At 37.1% G+C, this 23,022-nt stretch overlaps 2 protein-coding genes across 10 annotated transcripts in view; one reads left to right on the top strand and one right to left on the bottom strand.

Annotated features, from left to right (window-relative positions):
* Nucleotides 1-11,767, bottom strand: part of FTO (FTO alpha-ketoglutarate dependent dioxygenase) — a 251,599-nt gene extending 239,832 nt beyond the window's left edge. For 2 of the 5 annotated variants that reach the window (XM_074583150.1, XM_074583149.1), the window contains exon 1: nt 11,125-11,305. In XM_074583150.1, the coding sequence (XP_074439251.1) occupies nt 11,125-11,163 (39 nt within the window). In that variant the 5' untranslated portion in view covers nt 11,164-11,305. Of the gene's footprint in view, nt 1-11,124; nt 11,306-11,691 lie in introns of those variants that run through there. The other 3 variants (XM_074583153.1, XM_074583152.1, XM_074583151.1) reach the window with 3 other exon arrangements.
* RPGRIP1L (RPGRIP1 like) overlaps nt 11,375-23,022 on the top strand; it is a 76,247-nt gene continuing 64,599 nt past the window's right edge. For 4 of the 5 annotated variants that reach the window (XR_012586523.1, XM_074583147.1, XM_074583146.1 and 1 more), the window contains exons 1-5: nt 11,375-11,463; nt 15,775-15,866; nt 16,644-16,788; nt 19,191-19,489; nt 22,387-22,495. Coding sequence is in view for 4 of the 5 variants with exons in the window: in XM_074583147.1 (XP_074439248.1) it covers nt 15,782-15,866; nt 16,644-16,788; nt 19,191-19,489; nt 22,387-22,495 (638 nt within the window). In the remaining variant the exon portion in view is untranslated. Of the gene's footprint in view, nt 11,464-14,468; nt 14,516-15,774; nt 15,867-16,643; nt 16,789-19,190; nt 19,490-22,386; nt 22,496-23,022 lie in introns of those variants that run through there. The other variant, XM_074583145.1, reaches the window with a different exon arrangement.

Genomic DNA, 23,022 nt, shown 5'->3' with positions numbered 1-23,022 from the left:
TCATGACATTACTGCTTTGTACCGATTTCTGTCCTGATACCAACACATTAAAGACACTATTCACAAACTGCACTTTGCAAACTAAAGAGAAAAATAAATGAATTGTCATTAGTTATGAGGAATACATTTGAATCATGAAGCATAAAAACACTTGTCTGTCACGTACACAGAAACACACACAGAGCACAAGCTCTATAAGGCAGGAACCATATTCATATGTTCTATTGCACAAGTCAAATAATATCAACACTTTTAAAATCATAGATAATGACCAATCTATGTCTTGATCACCACAAATGGCTTTCACGAAGCCAAAAGCATAAAATCAAAATTCAACTTATTTTGGAATGAAGGACAAATGTCAAGGCTTTTCTATGTAGCCAAGACGGTCCTATCTATAGCAGAAATTATAAATTTGGGGAAAGCTCATCAACATCTTTTACACTCTGTGAGGGTGGAAGAAAAAAAAAAGCATACATTAATTGTTAGAGGACTTGCTTGGTTACACATCCGTTTTCCCCAGTTGCTCCTTCTCTTTCTGTCTTATAATGAGGTTCAAATCGATTCAGAAGCACTTCTGTAGTTGTCTGAGATTTCCAAGTCTTAAGTTCTGGATGTCCTGACTTCATTCTACATTGTTGAAGCGCATAACACTACCGCGCACATACTGTGCTTCCTGACCCTTTCATCATGAGCTGCACGGAGCGCACGCACACACACAAGCTATTTCAGGTACTCAAACCCTGTCCAAATGAATCGGGCTTGCTGCACACACACACCATTCAGTCACAAGGAACAGAAGCAGTGTATCTGATGCCTATCATATACTACCAATTCACTTGTGATAATGAGAAAGTTGAAGTTTCTCTCCATTTTGATTTCCATTTGCGAAGAAGGACAAATAGGTCCCCTACTACAGAGAGGTTTTGTGAGGATAAACTTATGAAGTAATATGAGAAGAGAAGGTACACTAAGGAGCTACAGGTAAGTACACTGTATAATAAAAATACTTCAGTAACATAATACATTTTTAAAACAGTTCAGAGAAGGCCGACCAATATCTACAGTTTATTATTAAGAGTTTAGGCTAGAACATCACCAAGAACTCTGTTATACCCTGTTACCAAGCACCACAACTTGCAACAGTCAAGTGATTATGAGAAGTTTTCTGAAGTATCAGTTCCTAGAGTCAGTAAATTTTCATATGAGTTTCAACTCTTATTTGCAACAATACTGGAGAAAACCTCATGGAATGTAACTTGAAAATATGAATACTAATAATGCGAAGAAACACAAAAAAAACAACAAAGCTTTTATTTAAAAAATAATCAATTTTTTTTTTTTTTAACACTGGGAGAAGACAATACCAGCCAGAGGAAAGACAAAACAAAAATAAGAGAGAGAACCAAACTGTGTGTTAGACCTCCTGCAACATTACCTGTTGGTTACTGTTACATAAACAGTGCACAATATATCATATAGATAGATATAATATACAATAGAAAATAGCTCTATTCCCAAATATACATAAGTTCCTCACAACACATTCAAGCAAAATTGGTTAAAGAGGAAGGTACTCAGGAATACAAGTTTTTACTAATACAAGTAAAAGACTTTTGAAGTCTTTTAAAGTGAAATACAAGGCTAGCAAATCAAAACATAGGCAGTACGCATAATCTGCTTTTATCTCATTTTTGTCTATGTACAAATGCTTTCCATAAACATGTTCTACGGAACCAAGATTGATAAGTGTCCATACGACTATATCACAGGACTATTTTTCAGACAGCAGTGACAGAAGTTCAAGAAATGAAAGACAACACATAGCAGAAGGCTCCCAAACTTGACAATGCAGAAGCTTAGTAGCTTCTGTTTTAAGGAACGGGAGAAGTCTGTGCAAACTAACATTTGTCCTGGTACTTTTCCTCCTAAAAAGTTCACCTACTACTGCCATCATCATGAAGTTCAAATAGAAAGAAAACCACCAATATGGTACACTTACTATATTTCACATGCCAGAGGCAAAAACCGGAGCACCAAACACCTATAAAAAGTAACTGCCTACTGACCTAGTCACAGTAAAAAACCCAAACCAAACCAGTTTCTCTTCCCTGTTACCAAAGATGTAAGGAGCCACACAACTGATTCAACCCATCCTGTTCTAAAGAATTTACAAGGGAATGGTTGGAAAGTGAGGAGTGGAATTGCCTTTTGATCTTACCTCCTATCAGATCAGTTCCACTATACTCAGCAAATACAAAATCTGAAATAAATGACCTTTTGGTTTCTACCTGGAGAGAAGACAGAAGTGGATTTTTTTAATTTCATAATAGCTGCAGTACATTAAAAAAAATTCTTCTACATTTTAGTAAAACTCCAGGCTTAAAAAAACAGCTTCAAACTTATCAGAACTTTGGTATAATTTTGATTGTTTTTACATTGCATACTAAAATACGCCGCTTACATCGTCTCAGAATAAAAAATCTAAATATTCTACTCTAAATCTATCTCTTTGGAACACCTTTACATATTTTTTCTACCTAAAGGTCTTGCAGAAGTGTTACATTTGACAAATGCTCATTTTCTTTTAAAAAGTTCATTAGAAATTTCTATCTAAACTGACTCTAAACAAGCTTTCCAACCCAGAGAGAGGGTCATGTCACTGTTGTTTATATGCACTGTTCATGAAGAAGGCCTCAAATAACTTTCTCCTACGTAGTTTCTCTGGATGAAATGATTTGTTCTGTTTTCATCCTGTGATTAGGTACAAACATATGCACCACAGCATACTGTTCAATATTTTACCATCTGCAGTTGTTTGCCATCATAGGATTTAGATACCAGACAATGAAGTATTTCCTTTGAACACAAGAGCATCATTACCTTCTGCAATGACATAATTTACGTTAGAAGTAAACGTAGAAGAAAATCAGAAGAGAATACAGTCAAATACAAATTGTTTCCACATTTACAAGCTGCTGTTTAATTAATTTGCATAAACCTATCCTTTTGTACGCAATCTCCAGTCAGTCCTTTCCAAATACAGATGTACATTTCAAGAGGCCTACTTCTTTGTGACAACAGTCAGATTTTTAAAAGCTTCTTGCCCAACTCAAGCGCAAATTCAATATTGGGCTTCTAAAGCCCTTTAAATGCTTGTGAAAATCCTACCTATTTCCATTCAGAGTTAAAAAAAATAGAAAAATCTATTAGATGTATATTTGAACATGAATTTTACCGATTAAAGTGTTAGAAGTATACATAAGGTATATGATTCTACAGAGCAGTAGTAGCAATGTATTCTAATCCCAATGTTGCTTAAACTTACTGTTCACTTTTTGGAGATGAAAACATTATCTAATCTTTACCTCTATTCTTTAACCCTAAAAGCACATGTAATGTAGCATTCATGATTTTTCACTAGCAAGGTCCAGTGCATGAAATTTTTGCACTCAAAACAGAGGACACAGCATGCATCAGAAGTTGGAGGTTTTGCTTTAAGTAAAATCTTTTGCCATTATAGACTGGACTTTCTCTGGTGAATTACCGGCAGAAGTTTCAGTAATTTTAGTATCTGTACAGAAACATGCAAATCAGACCCCAATTTTAATATTATAGGATGTTTGATTTCAATACAATTTTAAACCTTAGAACAGAATCAGCAACATATTTTAATGAGCTACCTTTTCAAGTATTCACTGCATGAAGTACCAATTGCCTGGGGGTTATGAAATAATACTAAAAACTTTATAATCATTCATTGATTTAGTTTTGAGCATAGTATATCATTTGAATCCAATGGGAACATAAAGAGCTATTTGTGAGGTCAACCACAGTACAGACAGAGGCTGACATGATATCGATGGCAAGGTGGAAAGAAATTGCCAAATACAGCAGATCAATACCTCGTTTCACTGTTACAGCCTTCTGGAGACATAAAATATATATCTTTACAGCTACGAAAATAATAATAATGAAAGTGGGAGATAAATGCTTCCCTCAAGGTAAACTATTTGATTAGCTGAGGGCAAAGGTGACAACAGCAGTTACACTAAAGTAACTTTACAGTCTTAAGTAAAAATGGTGGGATAAGCAGCAGATAAAAGGGCAAAATGAAACGGAACAAGTTCTAGGAGATAAAGTCAAAAAAAATGCTAAGCTAAATATGGTAGAGCAGAGTTTCCTCACATAGTAAAAGTCAATTAACTAAAAAAAAAGTGTTTTGAAATTTCAGCATGATCATTTTCTATCCAGAAGTCTTCAAAGATATGTTTAATCTGTCCCGTACTTTAAATGCTGATAAATATTCATAACCACGTTTTGCAGTTCACTAGTGAACCTAATAGAATACAGTAATACACTATAGTGCTTTTTAGTCTCAACTGAAGAGATGAGGATCATCTGATATTTTGAATGCTCTTGGTCATTACAGGTTAATCAAATAATTTAAGAAATGAATGAACTATTAAAAGCATGAGGCCACACAAGTTTCATCACCAATTGCACTGGTAACAGAAACAAGTTTTAGGCATTCACTATTTGGCCTGTCTAGCTCTCACTAACCTGGGACAGAAGGAACTGAATCCTACCTGCTGTAAAAGGGAGAAGTATAATAATTATTCACTAAATGTTTTCCAAATCTACAAATAAAAGTGAAAAAACAGCCAGTACTGCAGCTCCAGCAAGGACATTTCACTACAGCTTCATCTCAAAAACGCCAATTTCCATCCGAAACTTTTGAGATTATAAACTAAATTCAGAATCAGAAGACAAGAGGGTCTGGGTGACCTACATCTGAGACTATCTAGCTTTCTGAAATAGAATCATCTGCTAACAACGTCCAAATGATTCAATCCACCAAAAATTCAATCCATACAAAGTTTTATTTTCTACAGAAAACAGGAATAATGCCCACAACATGCTTTCCCTTGTTTTTTTGGGTAAATTTAATTTTCCTGAATGAGACAATTTATAGAAATATTTGAAAAAGAATATAAACAACTATCATCATGTTTTTAGCCACGGTAGGTCTAACACTGGATTTGTATACAATCGTTTTCTTTGGCTCAGTGTTCCTGTTTGAGAACATACTTATGTTTAATAACAGTCTAGTTGCAAATTTACTGAGACAACAGAACACACTTGAGTTCATCTTAAATTTGGCAGAGTAGCTTTCAATTGAGTAAGTGAACTCCTTTAAATCACATCATCATCACACAAGATGCTTCGCTGTATGCATTTCTAGTGTGCTGTCTTCAAAATTATAGTAAAGAGGCTGCTCAATAGGGAGACTGGAATTAAGCAAGCAACATATACTCTGTTCTTACTCTTTATTGGAAAGGGAAAAAAAATTTAGTATTCTGAGGCAGACAAGGAATCAAAATCCCTGTAAAGGTATTGGTATTCCAATACATTTTAGGAAATGCAAAGTCTCTCCAAGTGACACAAGCTGAATCCATTAAATTATGGCAAAAAAGAAAGCAGAGGGGTAATTAGGTAAATAAACATGCTGTTCATTCTGCCAGAGCAAAAAATCTAATTGACACTGCAACAATAACAACAAAAATTTCCTGAAATGCATGGAACACTACCAGATTCTTTAAAATAAGCAACCAGTTCCGCATCTTGACCCACTTCTAGGACACTTCTTGCCCCCCATAAACTGGCAAAATACCAATGGCTGTCATGTGGTAGAAGCCTGTATTAATAAGTCTAATGAAAGGTCAGGGTTAATGGAACCATTTCATGCACCCATGTCCTACGAGGTATTGTACCTGTAACAGCTATTATACTTGTGGCATGCAACCAAGCCAGAATTTCAGTTGGCTAGAGGCTATACAAGTAACAGACACAAGCTTACAATCTTAACATACAAGAATATAAAAAAATAGATGGGGCAAAGGGCGGGGGGAGGTGGGAAAAGGAGAAGCCTTCCCAAGAGTGCGCATTCGGATATGGAATATACACAGCTCCATACCACTGTCTCACGTAGTGGATTGCTAGGATCAAAGTAACCTGAAGACCTTTAGACCCCTGTCATTTAACTTCTTTTATGTTACTCTCACACACAGTACCCTTTACAGGCAACAATCAACAAAACATGAATTACTGTTTTCAGTATCCATGCTCCTCACATTCTTAGCTCCAAGATCTTAGAAGATTCTAACATGCGAATCACAGATCTGTTCTTATTTACAGCAAAAACAAGAGACTGAATGTAAAACAACATGTTTAATAAATCTGCAGAGCCTAAAGTACCAATATAATTCAGAGCAGCAAGATAGACACGCACTTCTTAATTAAGTGGGTGATGTTCTAGTTAAAACAAAAAGACAACCCAGGGCCATAGCTAAGATTAAGCACGCACTCTTGCAAAGGAAGCTCCTACAATTATCAATATAAAGGCTTTAAATCACAAAAAATAAACCATCTAATAGTCTGTATTCAATAGTAAGTAGAAAGTCAGGACACAGACTGATTTGGATTAACACATTTTCAGTTATAACAAGTAATTTTACAGAGGATTAGTATCTTGATGGTCTGATCAATACTAGGCACTGCTGCTATTACAGATGAAGAGAAAATTACCCCTCCAGTAATAAAGTGTGTATGTCTTGGTTCTCCTTCATTTGCTGAGTCCATTACTGTAATGGTTCCAGCATTAGCAGCTGAGGCAATTTAAGCAGAAAGAATGTGATGAATTTAAAAGCAAGGAACATTTGCCACTCATTCTTTCTTGTATTTTATTCTGCATATGCAAGGCTTCTACCTGACCATTTCCAATATACAAATCATGTGTTATGTGACTGTCAACACTATTTCTTAATTATTGTCTCATTAATAATGGGAAGGGCCAATAATGTGATTACCACAAAAATTGCTACTGGCATATTGGCTGCTGATTCTGCTAAAACCTGCACACCATTTACCTAAGCAGAAATATGACATGACAAGAAGCTTATTTAACTGCATCTAAGCTGTTTCAGTAACTTTAATTTTCCTAAACACAACTTCTAAAAGAATCTATTTAATGTGTCAATTAGAAAATTTTATGGTTTTATATCTTAGGAGGCAGAACAATAACAGGAAGCAAGAAATTAATGTAATATTTGAACAAACTACAATAAGACAATGTTAAAGTTTATATACTTCATTGCATTGTATGGGTTACATTTTTCAGCATTAATCTTAAAATTATTTCCCTGCTCTTAAGTGCTCTGAGAATACTGGCCTATTTTTCCCTGAGTATTAGTATGTTGAAGCAACCTATTTTACCTCATATATATATTATTTTCCAGCCAGCAAAAATAAGGAAGATGCAGGAAATAAGACTTCTCATTGAAGTCTCAGGCAAAACACTGTATATTCCCTTTTCTTCCTTGTAAATAAAATACATGCAAAGCTTTGTGTTATTTAAAGCTTTATATTTCCTTGCCACTTTGTCTAACATGTCTCACAAATGTGAAATTGCACATGAATATCTTTGTAAAAGCCCTTGTGAATATTCAGATATGTGCATATTGATGCATTTATTATTTGTATAGCAATAACTTTATTGGATTGAGGTCCCAGCTGTACTGGGAGCTGTACAAACATAACAGTAATGTCTGTGGAATACATTCTCTGTAGTCAGTTCTGGTTTCACAATAATGTGAATTAGCATAAACAGCTACATAAGGTAATTGTGAACTGGGCTTAGCTGTCTATTCCAAAGACCCGTCAATGTAATCCTTTTAAAGTAAAAGAAAATAATACTCCAGACTAGCTGAGCATCTTATCTTTCACACAGTAATGACATAGGGTCTTAATATGCAAAGAGTGGCAAGAGGAAGCATATAAAGGTAGTTACTAGAACCTGGCATCTGTCACACTGAAACTTACTTAAAATAAACTTTGACTGAGTAACTCTTGAGAACAGTGTTATATTAAAGATGAACTTTTTTAAGTAACCTGTGCATATTAATCAAGATAATAAACATTCCAAAGGCAAAACAGCTTTCTTCACAAATTTAAAAGGAGAAAATAGTCTAAGTAGACTACCAAATAAGAAGTTTATGTTTGGTTTTACTTTATGTAGCACTTTTTCTTCACACAGCAAAAGAAACTTTACTGCAAGCTGACCAAAACTCTGACCAACAGTGTAAAGAAGAATCAAAATAACTAGAAACTGTACTAGTTAAAACTGAATTCTAAGATAAAACTAACAAACACAAATAAACAAAACACGCCCCCACTGGACTGTTTCATTAAAATGCCTCCCCAACTAATGAGCAACATCTACTCTAACAGCTCTGGTTTTATGCACAGAAGTAATATTTGCTATAGGGATGACCAGAGAAGCTGATGGCATGCAACTTATCCAAAGATATCTTTAAGATGAAACTTAAGAATAATCATGTTTTGCTGTCCACTTAAGACTCAGAAATATTCCACAGGAAACTAGCATCCCCAACATGGGGTTTAAGACAGCTAACTTATTAACATCTGGCTACTGTTTCTCAACTTTTTTCAGACCCTCTTCCCAGGAATGAACTTGCATCCACCTCTTCTAGGGCTTGGAACACCAAATACTAGCATAAACAATTTCATTTCTGCTACACACTCAATCTTACTCAATCCATTTGAGTGATCTGCAAAGTGGAAATTGCTGGATGACAGCACTGTACTCTGAAGAATTTCTACCACATGTACTTGGAACAGAAATGTTCTTCTATAACAGCATAAATCAAAACTTGCTACACACATGAAAATTTGAGAGCTTATCACATATAAGAAACATACTGCATAATTACAAAGCAAAAGCCAATCACTGGGCTTCTGATAGACAGCATTTAAGTGCACACAATTATAGCAAAATAAGAACTTTTATTCAGGATTTAATTCTCCAGAACATTGTCAGAAGATACATAATCCAAACCAGCTTCTCTATCCAACCACTTCCCTCTCATTAGTAGGCCCCATAAATCTTACTCTCCAGAAGAGGTCGGGTTAACCTCACTAGTATTTGGTTTACTACGAAATATTTTGATCAGAACCTAAATGGAAGTCTTGGCAGAACTACTACAGTAAGTACACACTTCCTTTGCCTCATCATTTCTTAGGCGAGCAACATAATCAACCGATATTTAAACTTAGTTCTGAAGGGTGAACTGGCATAGCATCAAAAGCCCAAAGATTACACTTTTAATTAAGTTTTATAAAATAATGCCACTATGAGGGTGCATACAGTTCTTCTTGTATAACCCCTTCTCTTCCCATTGCTGCCTTGCCCTTTGGTATCCTTTATTTTTAGACCTTCTACAGGCTGCTTTTGTTTCACTTTCAATATACTGAAAGCTTCTCTCAAGTAGTACCCAACTTACAACATGCCCCTAAGGCATCCTGTAAGTATTCACACCTTTAAATCCTCTATAATGATCTCTTCTTATAACATAGAGGTGTGTCTAAGGCTGTACTCTTTCACACGAGCTTCCTTGAGGGTTTTTTTTCTTACACAGTGCTCCTCTGATACCTCTTCACAAGTGCCTTGTCCTCCTACAACCTTTGTCAGTGTAGTTCACAGTTACACCTCTTACTCCCTCATGTGTATCCCTGAATGATCATCTTATCAATAGCAATTATTCTCCTAATGCAAATGATTCCCAAGTATGTTTGGGACATACTGCAAAGACAAAAGCTTAACCCAGCCTTGGATGGATAGTATAAATGTACAGGCTGAAAGAAGCACAGGTTGTTTTGGGTTTTTTCCTGCAACATAATTACACTGGATTAGATGTGACGGCTTACACCTGCATGTGTTTTCACATAAACAGAAAGAACAGAACACAAATGCGACACTGAAGTTACTGTCCTTCAGCGACAAGAAATGGCAGAAAGAGTAATTACAAAGTGACCAGGTTGGCCTTGAAGAGTTTTTAAGTCTTACTACTGTCATCAGACTTAAAGTTACTTTTCTATTAAAATATTTAGTTGCAAACTTAGATCAGACCTTTTCCCTGCCCCTGCAGCAAAATAACTTTTAATGTTAAATAGTAAATTAATAGCAACACCAAACCCAGTACGTACTATATGCAAAGATAGGTGAACCAGATTACCATTTTAGAAAGCTTTTTCGAAGTTTATAATGGAATTAGCCTTCCCTTCATCAATATCACTAAAATCAGCATTATGGTTTCAAACAAATAAGTTACTGCTTCTCTGTACCACTATTTTGTAAACAAAATCATCCGAGGTACAACAGCCACCAAGAGTTGCAGTCAAATGTTGCACAACGTGGTAGAAACAAGCCCTTCAAAGGCACCTGGAACAGCAAAACATTCAGCAATGCTGCCTGCTTATACAAGCAATGTAATTACATCTTCAATGGAAGCGAGTAACAGGGCTGCATCTAAACACATTATCAAGAAAAAACATTATTAAAAATGTTTCTTTAGATTAGGCTTGGAGTAGAGCAAGAGTACTTTGAAGATAAAAGTGCAGTTACGCATCATCTCACTGAGAACGTACTGACAAAACCAAAGATGTTTAATCCTACGATTTTCTCATATAACTCCGCAGAACTCTCTTTTAAATTAAAATATGCAAGCCCAGATGGTAAAAAAACCTTTATTATTAGCCACTGCTAAAGCTGTACTAGGTTGCTGTCTTTAAATGGAGAGGGGAACCCCAAGATTCCCAACTTAAGGAGAGGGGCTCTGCTCGGCGCCCGCCCCGCAGCTCCCCCCTCCCTCCCTGCGGCCCCGGGATCACTGCACACACGGGGCACGCTGCACCGCAGCCCCTTCCGAGCCGGGAGGGAAGAGCCGTACCCTGCGGGGGCTCCGGCCCGGGGAGCTGCTACCGCTGGCCTCTCGAAGCCGCTGCAGGGACCGGCGGGCGAGGCGGCCGCGGTCCTGCCCGGCGGCGCAGGGCAGCAGCCCCCGGCAGCAGGTACCTCAGTGCCGGGGCTGCCTCCCCCCCACCGTAACCTTCATGGCACCCTCGGAGCCCCCCCTCATACGGGACTCCCGCCCCAGCCCAGGTGGGCTCGCTCTGCCCCTCGCAGAGCAGCCACGGGAAGGAATGCTAGCCACGGGCGAGCGCTGCTGAAGGCGGGCGGAGGAGCAGGAAGAAAAGCGCCGGTACCTTCCGTTCTTTCTCCCGCTCCCCCGCTCTCCTCTTCATGGCGCCGCCTCAGCCGCGCACCCGCCTTAAGCGGCACGCGGCGAAAGGCGCCCTCCTCCGCGCGCAGCTCCCGCCGACCACACTGGCCCGTAACGCCGCTCGCGGGGCGACTACAACTCCCGGCATGCACCGCGGCGCAGGCGCCGGGACGAGGCGGAGGCGGGTGTTCAGCTCCTCCTCGAACTACATCTCCCAGCAGGCAGCGGGGCCCGGCGGCCACCGGAAGTGGAAGGGCTCTGTTAGCAACGGGGGCAGTTGCTACCCGAGCGCTGAGAGGAGCCATAGGGCTGGCGGGGAGCTGTGAGTATGGGGAGAGCTTTTCCCCCTCTGGGGGTACGGTGCGGGGAGGGCGGCCGTACCGGAGCCGCTCAGGGGGACGCGGTGCCGTGTCCCGCAGTGGGGGTATCGCTGAGGAGCAGGGCTGGCGGGGTTTGGTGCTCTCCCACCTAGAAGCGGTTGCTTCACATCTGTGAGGTTCCCTCCTTCCCTCTCTCCCTAGCAGCTCCTGGGAAGAGGCAGGGTGCTCACCGTTTGTTATAAAAGCAGCCCTCCTCAGCTGTGAACGCAAAAAGTTGGCTGGGCTGAAGCGGCTGTTCCTGTGCCTGAGGGCGGGAAGAAGCGGGGGGTGTGGGCGTTCCCTCCTGAGGCGAACGCTGCCTTTCCCCCGGCCCCCTCAGCCGCGACAATTGTCGTCAGCACTGACGGAGCTGGAGAAAAAACTTGGAAAGCACTTCTAAAATATTTTGAAGGCAAGACGCGGTTGTCTTGATTTTTTTTTTTCCTGTGTTGTAGTAGGACTTACGGGTCTGAGAGACTTTTTTTCCCCTCAGACTACAGCAGGATGCGGTGATATCGTTTTCTAGTATCTTCCATATCTTCTCTCCTTTTTTTCCTTTCTACCTCCTAAAACGCACAACATTGCAATAGATGATGTTTGAAAGATTATATGTGTGTATACTCCTACCAAATAATGAACGAGATTATTTTAGATGACAAGCCCAATAGAGTGCAAACGTTTATCTTTAAGGAATCAATAGAGGAAGAACGTAGGCTGGAAATACTTTGTGACAGGCTAAGATATGTGGGTTGTCTGTTTCCCCTCCTTTCTTTTTTCTCCCCCCTCCCTTTTTTTTTTTTTTTCTTCTTCTCTCTACCAGAGAATGGGGTAGTATTTTGTAAGAAAAGATCATCTTGGCCACAGCCAAGACTCATGAAATTCTAATTCCATGTTGAAAGAATTAAGTAGTGTTGTAGTTTTTAAGATTTCACTAGAAACTGTCCCTTCTAGCCCCACTGACTGAGAACTTTTTGGAAATTTAAGTATTCCCTCCTTGGTTTCGTTACGTTTGTATGATGTTGGGATAACAGTACACTTCTGTGAGTTATATAAGAATTTGGACCTAAAGCATGAGCTTTGATACTTAAGTATTCATGCTCATTACTGACTGGTCTCACATAATGCTGCAAACTTCTATGCTGTTTTTTTGTAGTAACTTGTCAGATACAGGTGGCGATAGCAACAGTTTTGTAAGTAGTTCAGTGTATAAGGAAGTTACATTTTCTTTAACTTCAGTAACTATATCTAAAATTCTTGCTTATACTAAACTTGAAATTCGTATAGGTTAGTCCCAGAGATAAGGAAAACTTTTTTCTCTCTTTGTAAGTTCTTTTTTCTTATTTTTTAGGAGCAAGAAGTGCTGAAGTGACTGTAATGTTACTTTCCTTGGAAATAAAATCAGTTTTAAGTTGTTGGCCTTCAGCATGGCATGTGGATCTGTCTAGATGCGAATACAAATTTATATCTCTTTTGTTCTATTATGCTTATTATAGGAAATGCTGGACTCTTTAACTACAATCACTTTTGTAGCAGTGTTGCTGTACAATTTTGTCAGATTTAATTGCTTCGGAAATACTTTCCAAAGAAGTAATATGGAACTGTGTGGAGAAATCTCATATGCTTTTTAGAAATAATGCTGGAACTGTTGACTGCAAGGAAAGTAATTTTGTTTAAGTGTTTGTGATTGACACTCAGGTAATGTTCAAAAAGTAACTGTAACACATGGAGCACATGATTTGCTGTTTGAAGTGTCCTTTCTTGGAGAAGAAGCATAAATAATGGTTGTTAGTGTTTATTAAAGACTTAGGTGGCTCTTCTGTTACTAATGAGGCAAATAAATTGCCAGGCCAAATTCTAAATCTGTAATTATATTTTGTCTCCTTAAAACACAGAGGCAGGTTTGTACTATTTCTATTTAAAAACATTCTTTTTCATAAAAACAGTTATTTTTTTTTTCTTTTCCTGTGGCCCAGAACAAAAAAGCTGAATACTTAATTTCCATCACTTTGTAATGAAAATGAAACAACCGATTCTTCCTTTTACTTTTGAAAATTTCACCTTTCTAAGTTTTTGGGACTTTAGATTTATAGCAGCTTTATTTTGTCACTTGTCTTCAAGTCATGTCTTGTTGCCAGTTAAAGCTGGCTTTCATGTACAGCCCTGCTATGTTTGTTTGCTTACAACTTAAATATTTCTGTGGTTTTGCTGCAGCCAGTAATGGATTACTACTGGCAAGGGGGGGGTTGTTTGTTTATTTGAGGGACAAGCATATGTTGTTTTGTCTTTGTTTTTTAAATGAATGGATTTCTTTCACGCTGAAAATAACAGGTAGATATCCATAGCAAAGTTTCTTTAGCAAGTGGCAAATAGTGAAAAACAGTAACATTTTCCCGTGCCTGTTATTGTGCTAGAGTTTTTGAAGCTTGATTTTGCTAGATCACAAACATTGCAGAGTTTTGCTGATAAAATATTTGTTTAGCTCTTGAAATTTGCCAAAAAAATCTCTCTTTTTTGATTTGTGAAGACTAAGACAACTGTGTTCTAGAAAGACACATAATGGCAGCATCTTCTTCCTGCTACTATCATGAACCAAATTTGGGTCGATCATCTAGAGGTAAAGGTTTCTGTTTACCTTTAATCTCAGTTGCTGTAGTGATATTGATACAGTGACATATAATAATAATTGCAGTAATGAACCTAGACCTGAGTGAAGTCAATGACTGCAGGTAGCGCTAATTTAACAAATTACAAAAAAAGTTTTGAGGCATTTGTGTGAATAACACAAAAAGAGATGAGAACACTGAGGAGCTGGATTCCAGTTGATATGTATCTGTCATTAGAATTGTGCCATTGATGACAACAGCTGCATGCTGTGGGCCTCAACATCACGAAGTATTATTCTCCATTTTTGTGACTGACAGCATTGAAACCGCAATGTTATTGCAAATGTACAACTGTCGATCAGTTTGGGAATTTCAACAGTCACGACAAGGAAACTTTTGTTCCAAGAAAAAGGTAAATGCGTTCAGGTTGTTACAAACAGTGAAAACTGGAAATAATACTTTATCCTAAATTTTAATGATGAAAAAACAAGAGACTGAAAGCAAGATTGACTTTTTGGAAACTAAACTTCCATTAATCCTTTTCATTCCTTTTGAAAGAACGAATGAAAGAAGACTTTACTGGTAGAAGAAAGGCCTATCTTTAGCAGCAGTTTTGGTTATGAGAGAATTAACAGATACTTCATGGAATGCCTGTGGGTTATACTGTGTCGCTTTTGTCCTCTGATACAGGTCTTCAGTAACATCATTGTTAATTTCCCAGTGCTTTGCTAAATGTTTTTGGATTCACTAAGGATTTATATCACCTGAAGAGTGTAACAACAGGGGGCAAAAAAATACTGTCCAAAGCACTTAATGTCTCTCTTCATGCTGTTTCAGCCTTACTTGCCTCTATGGCCAACATCTAATTTTTTGCACTGGAAGAGAAGAAAGAAACAGTAGTTGTTAACAAGTATCTTCATATATTACACTGAAACAAATGTACTACTTTCTCACATTAATCCTTTCCTGATCTCAGTTTGTCATGTAGCTAAGCTTTCTGTTGCCTCAAGAAAGAAATGTGTTCAGATTTATGAGAATCATTCATAGAAGAGTCTCTGTCTTAGAAAGTCATTTCTCTGATGACAGTGATTGAAAGAAGACTAAGAGAATGGTAGGCAGTACTGAAATGACTTCATAACCCCCAGCACCTCTGTTTCAGAAAGTCCCATTCAAAATGTGGAAGATGACATTTACTCATCTACCAGTTGGGGCCTTAAGCTTTGACCTGTCTTAAAATGAACGAACAAACAATTAAAAAAAACAACAAAAAACACTGCGTAGATCCCCCTCCCACGTGCACTTAGAAATATGGCCTTAGTCCAAAGATTGCTGAAGACAACAGAACTAGAACTTTAAAAAGCTAATTCTGCATGCATTCAATAAAATCATAGCTATTGCATAGCGAAGAAGCCATATTTTGTGCACAGATTAAAACTGGCATAACATTAAACTTGAAAGTTTAGATTGTCCTCTGAGCGATACAATTGAGAAAGGAGCAATTATGGTAATGCTGTCTGTCATGAAATGACAAACAAAATGACAAAGTGTGTCATTTCACTGAATCTGTCATTACTTTTTCTTTCATTTTATATGATATATTGTAGTTCGTTCTTGTCTCGCAGTTTAAGTTACAGATGGAGAAGAATTTCATTTGAATTTTGTTATCCGTAGATAAGCCATGTCTGTCCCAGCTGATGAAACTGTGGGGGACCTGCCTGTGAGAGATGTAGGTCTAACTCTAGCTGGAACTGGAGGATTGCAAGGTTTGTACCAGCTGCTATTTATTACAGTTACAGACTTTGATCAGTGGCTTCTTTAGTTTCTTTCTAAAAATGTTTCTGACATTCCCACTCACAAAATTAAGTTCAAATACCATTCAAAATCTGGGTTAAATTCTGAAAGATACTATGACCCATTCTGTGTTTGTGTTGCTTGTTATAAGAGGGGACTTGATGTGAGATGCTAAAAACTGGAAATCTCATTGAGCTGCAACGTTTGTCCTTTCAGAAGAAAAGAGGCCTTTTTCCTGAATTGGGGACAAGGCCAGACCCATTTAACAAAATGGGAACCAAAAGTACTGTGCAATTCAGATATGTTACTCAGCTGCTATTAGAATGGAACTACTGGTCTTAGTCTTGTATCTGAGTAAATTTACAGAATTATGAGTTAGTCTATTCAAGCTTCAAGAGAGTATGTTAACTTTGAAGCAGATTAGAAAGCCCTCTGTAGTAATGATCACCTTATTTGTTTAAGTAGGATGTTTGACAGTACCTTGTTACTTGCTAAACTATTTCCTTTGTGTTGTCTAGTGAATAATCAGTTTGCAGTACCATTTGAATTACTTTTTTTATCTCTAAGAGGGAGGAAAAAAGAGATTAATATGTCACTAAATCTGAAAAAATTAATCAACAGTCTCATACAAGTGTAAAATATCAAATTACTTGACTTTCATATTTTTTTTCAGTATTTCAAAATTATTAGACTTTGGATTACATGTTGGATGTACTGAAGGTAATTTAAAATTGTCTTGGTTTGGGTAGAATCATCAACTCCACAGAATGTTAGAGCTCGACAATCTGTATCACGAATCAGTCGAGGGGAACTGGAAGACAGATTTCTTCGTTTACGTGATGAGAACATCTTACTCAAACAGCATGCAAATAAGCAAGAGGAGAAAATTAAAAGGTATGGGTTTCAATGTTTTTGTTTTATTTCACAATAACATTTTTTGCCCTTTAGAGCATTATCAGCAAATTAAGAATTGTGCTGATTTCTCTCACAGCACTTTTTAAAGCAGTATCAAAAATCACTCATTGGAATTCATTTTTGGATTGATTTATGGTTGTGTCTGTGGCATGTGGGATATTTTTTTGCAGCGTGCAGTATTAGATCTCCGTGTACATCGCTATCCACCACTACAGAGGTGGTACCTTGGGTTCATAGCTATGCTGTCTCTGTACAAATATAGCATATATATATAACAAACATGTATACATTCAGTTCTGGGAACTGAATAAGAGGTTATAGAAGCCTAATTATTCATCAGGAATTTCATCATAGCATCAGAATGGCTTATGCAGAGAGATTCTGTCCCTTTTTTTGTCCTTCTCTGTCTTCCAGGAAGCTGACTAGCATCTAGCCTTTTATCATCTAGTTAACCCCAAAACACCTTTATAATTATGATCAGTTCTTTTTTATTCAGGGTAATAGATAAGTTCATTGAAGAAGTCCCAAGTAGCATGGGGAGCACAGTTCCCAGTGTACCCAAACATATGGAAGGAACTTCAGGCTTTTTATTAAACTTAGTGCTGTGCTTGGCAAGCCAATCTGGATTCAGCAGTTCATGGTATTACTATATTCCAGGAGGACTAATTAATCCAAAAGCACTGTGACTCTGTGTTCCCATTGCCCTTTACTTAAGCTAATAAAATCTTGCTGCATCTTAAGCTAGCTTCTGGTCAGAGGCTAACCGCCTCATGAAAGGGCATATGAAGTTACTGTCTATGTAGATGGGACTATTTCATACCTTTCTAAGTCCCAAACATTCTTTCCTTTGACTCAGTATTCAGTGAGCCAGGATCAAATTGACCAGCATGACATAACTTCCATATTTTCTATCAGGTTACCGTCAAAATACAAGATGGTGGAACAAATGAATTGTTTGCTTATTCCAAATGGCATTTCCTGTGTTTCTGTTAGATGACTTATCAAATGCACTCATCGTCCACTTAGGTAAAATTACGCAGAATGCCCAAATTGGAATACTGGAATTAATATTTTGAGGCACAGAAACAATAAAATACAGTGTTTGTCTAGATTGTAAGAGAAAAATCAACTCCCCAAGCTAAATTTCTTTCCCAGCATCCCTCATGCCAAACCCCCTGCAACTAAAAGTTTGGAATGAATTTGCAGTAGAAGTACATTGGGGAAAAAAAAGAAAAAAAAAAAAACAAAACCAAACACCAAATAAACAAAAAACCTGCTTACAGGCAAGTAACATTCTGTGACATCCTAAAGTTATTACAGATTTCTTTTGTTTCACTTTTGTTCTTTTAAGTAGAAGCTTCTGTCCACAAGTATACAAAAATAAAACAAGCCCCTTTAAACAAATGAAGTGTGTCCTTATTTTCAGTTTGCTTTCTGGGCCTGCAAAAATAGATTCCCTGTAAACTAGATACAGGTCTTGAAGATGTGCGACTAATTTTGTAAAGTCTTGAACTTGTCTCTCTCATCAAAGCCACCTTTTCTTTCTTTATATGCCAAGTTTTTTCCATTCACTGCTGGGTATGTTTTCTGTTCTTGTATATTACATCACCTCCATGTGCCCTCTCTGCCTTTTGTTCTAGCTTACCAATGTTTATCAAAACTAAAGGAAATCAAAGGTACAACTCTTGAGATGCCAAAAGCAAAATTTGTATCCTTTTAAAGATAGATGAAAACCATACCCTCTGTATCTAATTATATTCTTCAGCTAACCGTTCCTTCTCTGAAGCGTACTGGTAATATTTACGAAGTATAAAAATTGAGTATGGTAATGAGAACTATTAAGTCTCTTTTTTCAGAGTACCTTCTTAAATATCTCCACCTACATATTTTAGCCACTTTAGAACTGAAATATACATTTAAATCCTAAAATACTGGAAATTATATATCATTGGAATGTTGCATATTATTAGCATTCTTTCAATAGTTGAATGTTTTGTGGAACTGTAGCTTTTATAGTTTGCCCCACCACATCCCAAATCTGTAACTTTACTTAACAGCGTGCAGAGGTTCCTATATAAGGTCATGCGTTAAAAATTACATTTAAGCAGCATATGGAGTAAATATGTGTCCTCCCTTTACTAACCTTAAATGATAAGCCTTAGGAAACTGTTATTTGTCAGTGCTATAAAGCAGATTGCTGCACAGTGGTTTCAATTATCTTCAAAGAGTTCTTCACAGGCAGTAATAGTTATATCAAAACCTGAAATTTATTATTCAGGTTCTACGCTGAAGTCTTCACAGTGATTATGTTCCTTTCAACAGAATGCTTTTTATGCTGACTTTTCACATTCTTTTTCATCTTTTTTTATTATTTTCCCCAGAATGGCCACCAAGTTAATACGGCTTGTTAATGATAAAAAAAGGTCTGAACAGGTTGGTGGCGGCCCCAAGCGGCTGGGTCAGGCTGTGGAGCTGGAAGAAATGATTGAGCATTTGCAAGAGAGAGTTCGTGAGCTTGAGAAACAAAACGAGAGCCTCCGCAGCAAACTCATTTCAACTAAACAGCAGCTCCAGATTCAAGGCCATAGGCCTTGTCCGTACAGCTATGTTCAATCTCGTATTGACACTGGTCTCAAAAAAGTGAGTGAGGCTGCTGGCATGCCGGAGCACGCAAAGAAAGGTATAGTTCACCTTTATTAAAACCAGTCATTTATACAGGTACCACTAATTATTGCTTCACTGTAGCAAGTACGTACTCTTTTTCTGTTCATCAGTGGGCAATAGTACCTGTAGGCAGAAAGATAATTCTTCCCCTTTTTTTTTTTTTGTATTTGCTTATAACAAGTGATGATAACTTGTTTGCCTTTGAAGTCCTTATTTTGAGAATCCACAGTGGTAGGGGTAAAACAAAAGTACAGATTTGAAAATAAAGTAGTTATTAAGCAGGTTTTCTAATAGTTCAAATCATGGGACTTTCCTAGTATTAACTTCCCTACATGTTAAAGGGTTATAAAAAAAGTATATGAAAAAATTTAGTGTTGTCATGTTATAACAAAGTTTTACATCTGTAGTTTGTTTGCACATGTTTTTCCTTTTTTAATTTCAAGGTTTGTTCTAGTCTCTTGATACATGTGTGCACAACACTGCAGACTTGAAAAATCTGTTACATGTGTGGACTTTCGAAAGCAAATACCACAATGCAGCCATCTTTAATGATGCTTTTTACTGTCAAGACTTACTGCTTAAGGCAGTCTTACTCTCAGTCCTTTATTTATGGTAGCTACATTTGGAAATTACACTTTAAAACCTTTCTATTTTCATATCAACATTTGTAGAAGTATTTGTACTCTGTTAACATACACAGTACAGATAATGTTTTTTAAAAAAATAAATGCAGCTATGTTGGCCCTGATACAAAACTGAGTCAGCAGAACTTTCTCCTTAACTTCTTTGAGCTATGGATCAGGCTGATGGCCAGTTATGTTGAGTTTTTTCTCCATCTCGCCTTCCTACCGATCTTTTTTATTTTTTTGGTTACGTTAACTATTCAGGTGCATGAAAACAGAAACAATTCTCATGGTTTTAGACAGGCAATAAAAAGCAATTGGCTGTACCACTCTGCCTCTTTAATTTGAATATAGCGCAAGTTTTGACATTTTAAATACACCTACATTTTCACACTTTATGTCACGCATTAGGCAATTTTATTCCCCAAATCATTTTTTTGTTTGTTCATTTTAGTAATGCAAAAATAGGGTAGAAATATAAGAAATTTTTTCAGGCCCAGTGGTAGCAGAGAGCAAAGGGCAACTTGGTTCGAGCATTCAAGATCAAATGTTGATATGGCACGCTGTGAGGACTTCTCTTGGCATAAGAACAGATCCAGATCAAAGATGTTCTGTGCAGAACTAGGATTGGGGCCATGTTGATTGAGGCAGTGGTTGTTATACTGAAGAGAACATGAGGAAGGAAAAAAAAAAAAAAAAGACAAGCTGTCCACAGAACATCTGGTTCAGGTAATAAAGTTCAGAAATTTCACAGAAGTTCTAGTGTGCTTATCTCACTTCTGAGACCTTATGCAAACTAGGAGCGTTCTGATAATTTGAGTGCTATGAATATGCAGTTTCTTGAACACAAATTTCTAAGGTGAAGACTTTTATTAAGAATCTAGTAACCAATACTCAGAACTCAGTAGAGTTGTCTTCCAGAAGGTCAGAGAATATTTTCTACAGTATTCATTAGCACAGGATGTTTCATGTTTTTCTCTTGCATGTTTCCTCATCCTGCCCTTTTGATTAATGATGATAAACCTAGCAGTCTGGTGTTGGCTACGTACCTCTTATCTTTAAAGACTGCTAGGCTCTTAAATTGCTCTGTACAACCATGAGGCTGAATCTCAAAACATTTTTAGTCAGATCAGAAAATATTCAGAGCAATCTCCAAAAATAAAATGAGTGCCTAGAAAAATTCAGGACAGCTTAGCTGTCTCCAGGGTATGAAGAAGCAAGAAGAATTCACAAATAATAAATACACCTTATTGTATTTGCTTTTTGTTTGGCTGGTTTACAAATACCATAGCAAGACGATCCAAAAGATGTGGTCAAATATGAATGTTCACTAAATACTCACTGGTTTCTCTCCTTACTTTCTGTATTAAGTACAACCATCTAAGATATATAATGATTTGAACAAAGATAAATAAAAAATAGGCATATATATAAACATACGTATATAGCGCAATTACCAATACCTTAAAATAATACTTAAAGATCAAAATTCAAAATATATAAATGAATCAAGTTAAGACAGCACAAATGCAAAGTAGGTATAATTTTTTTCAGTCATTTTGTGAACCTGCTGGTATCGTTGTACCTTGAACCTAAATGACTCAATTTTGGGGAGTAAGGGATAGCAGCTGTATTACTGTAGTTGAAATTTTCTGTAATGCTGTAGTTGAAATTTAAGGCATAGTTTGGTCCCACCTCAAAACTTCATGAATTTCTTCTTGCTGAAGAAAGAGAAGGAGAAAGATTTGTAGAAACCATTACTTTTACTCCTGAACTTACAATTCGTCCTTAAGTAATTTCTCACTTTTCTTCTTCACCAGGGACTTAGCGTGCTTCTAAAGAACATAAGGAAATTATTTGCACTGCTGCTAAAAATGGTCCTGTAGTTGCTTGTCTAGGTAAACGACACTTGTGATTTTGTGAAGAAAGTGCTATCAGAGAAAAAGTGACTACAAGTCCATTTTCCTGTTTAATAAGATTGATATTGTTCTTCTTTGAAGACGCCATCTCTGTTCTCTGTCTTAAAAGTAAAATCTTCTAAGGAAAACATTTCAAGACATGTTTTTAGTACTTCTCTTTAACAGCACGTGCTGTATTGCCAATAGTTCAAATTTTATGGCAGATATATTGTAGATACTCTGATTATCTCTTTCCATGTGAATTTGATGTAAAAATACTTTTTATGGCACCTACATAGGAGTTGTAAGGGTTTGTACTGTATAGAGATTTTTGTTTTGCGAAATGCTTTTTCATTTAGTATGACAAAAATGTATCTTTTCTTTGTTTTCAGGAATTAGAATTCATGAATTTCAGGATTTAGAAGTGAGATCACCTAACCTTGCGCTCCCAAGATATGGACAGATTCTGCTTGAGGATCCACGAGCTGAAATAAGAAATTTGTATGATTTTCATATTCCTTAATTTTTGTTATTGTAATTGTTAAAACTTGTGGTTTTCTTGAAGGAAAAAAATACATTTTTCAGAAGTTTTTACTTCAGAAAATAAATTGAAGTTGTTGGATCTGACAACGTTAACACTGGTAACAATGCAGAAGTGTTTTATGATAAGGAAAAGATAGGATCAGGAATTTAGAATGCAAAATATAGCTACATAAGAATGTGGCTGGAAGTTAAAATTGATATTCAGTTGTGAGGCTCTCGTTTTGCTAGGATGCAATGCTCCCTCGCTTACTATTCGACAAAACTGACAAAACCAGAATCTTTGCAAAATTATTGCCAACATAACTCCTGAAATGTGTAGGATAACCCATGCAGGCTGTGACTGTATTGAATGTGTTATGCTGGTGCATTTAAGCCTCATTTCTAAAGGTGGTCAGATTTTATGGATAAGTTGCAAAAAATGCAGTGTAGAATACTAATGTTAAATGATTTTGATCACTTATGCATTTTGAAAGTTGGTTGTAGTC

This window comes from Larus michahellis, chromosome 4 (genome assembly GCF_964199755.1).
Source record: "Larus michahellis chromosome 4, bLarMic1.1, whole genome shotgun sequence".
In the NCBI taxonomy this organism is placed as follows: Eukaryota; Metazoa; Chordata; class Aves; order Charadriiformes; family Laridae; genus Larus; species Larus michahellis.
The sequence above is the reverse complement of the archived record's forward strand: the minus strand, read 5'-3'. Positions and strand labels throughout refer to the sequence as shown.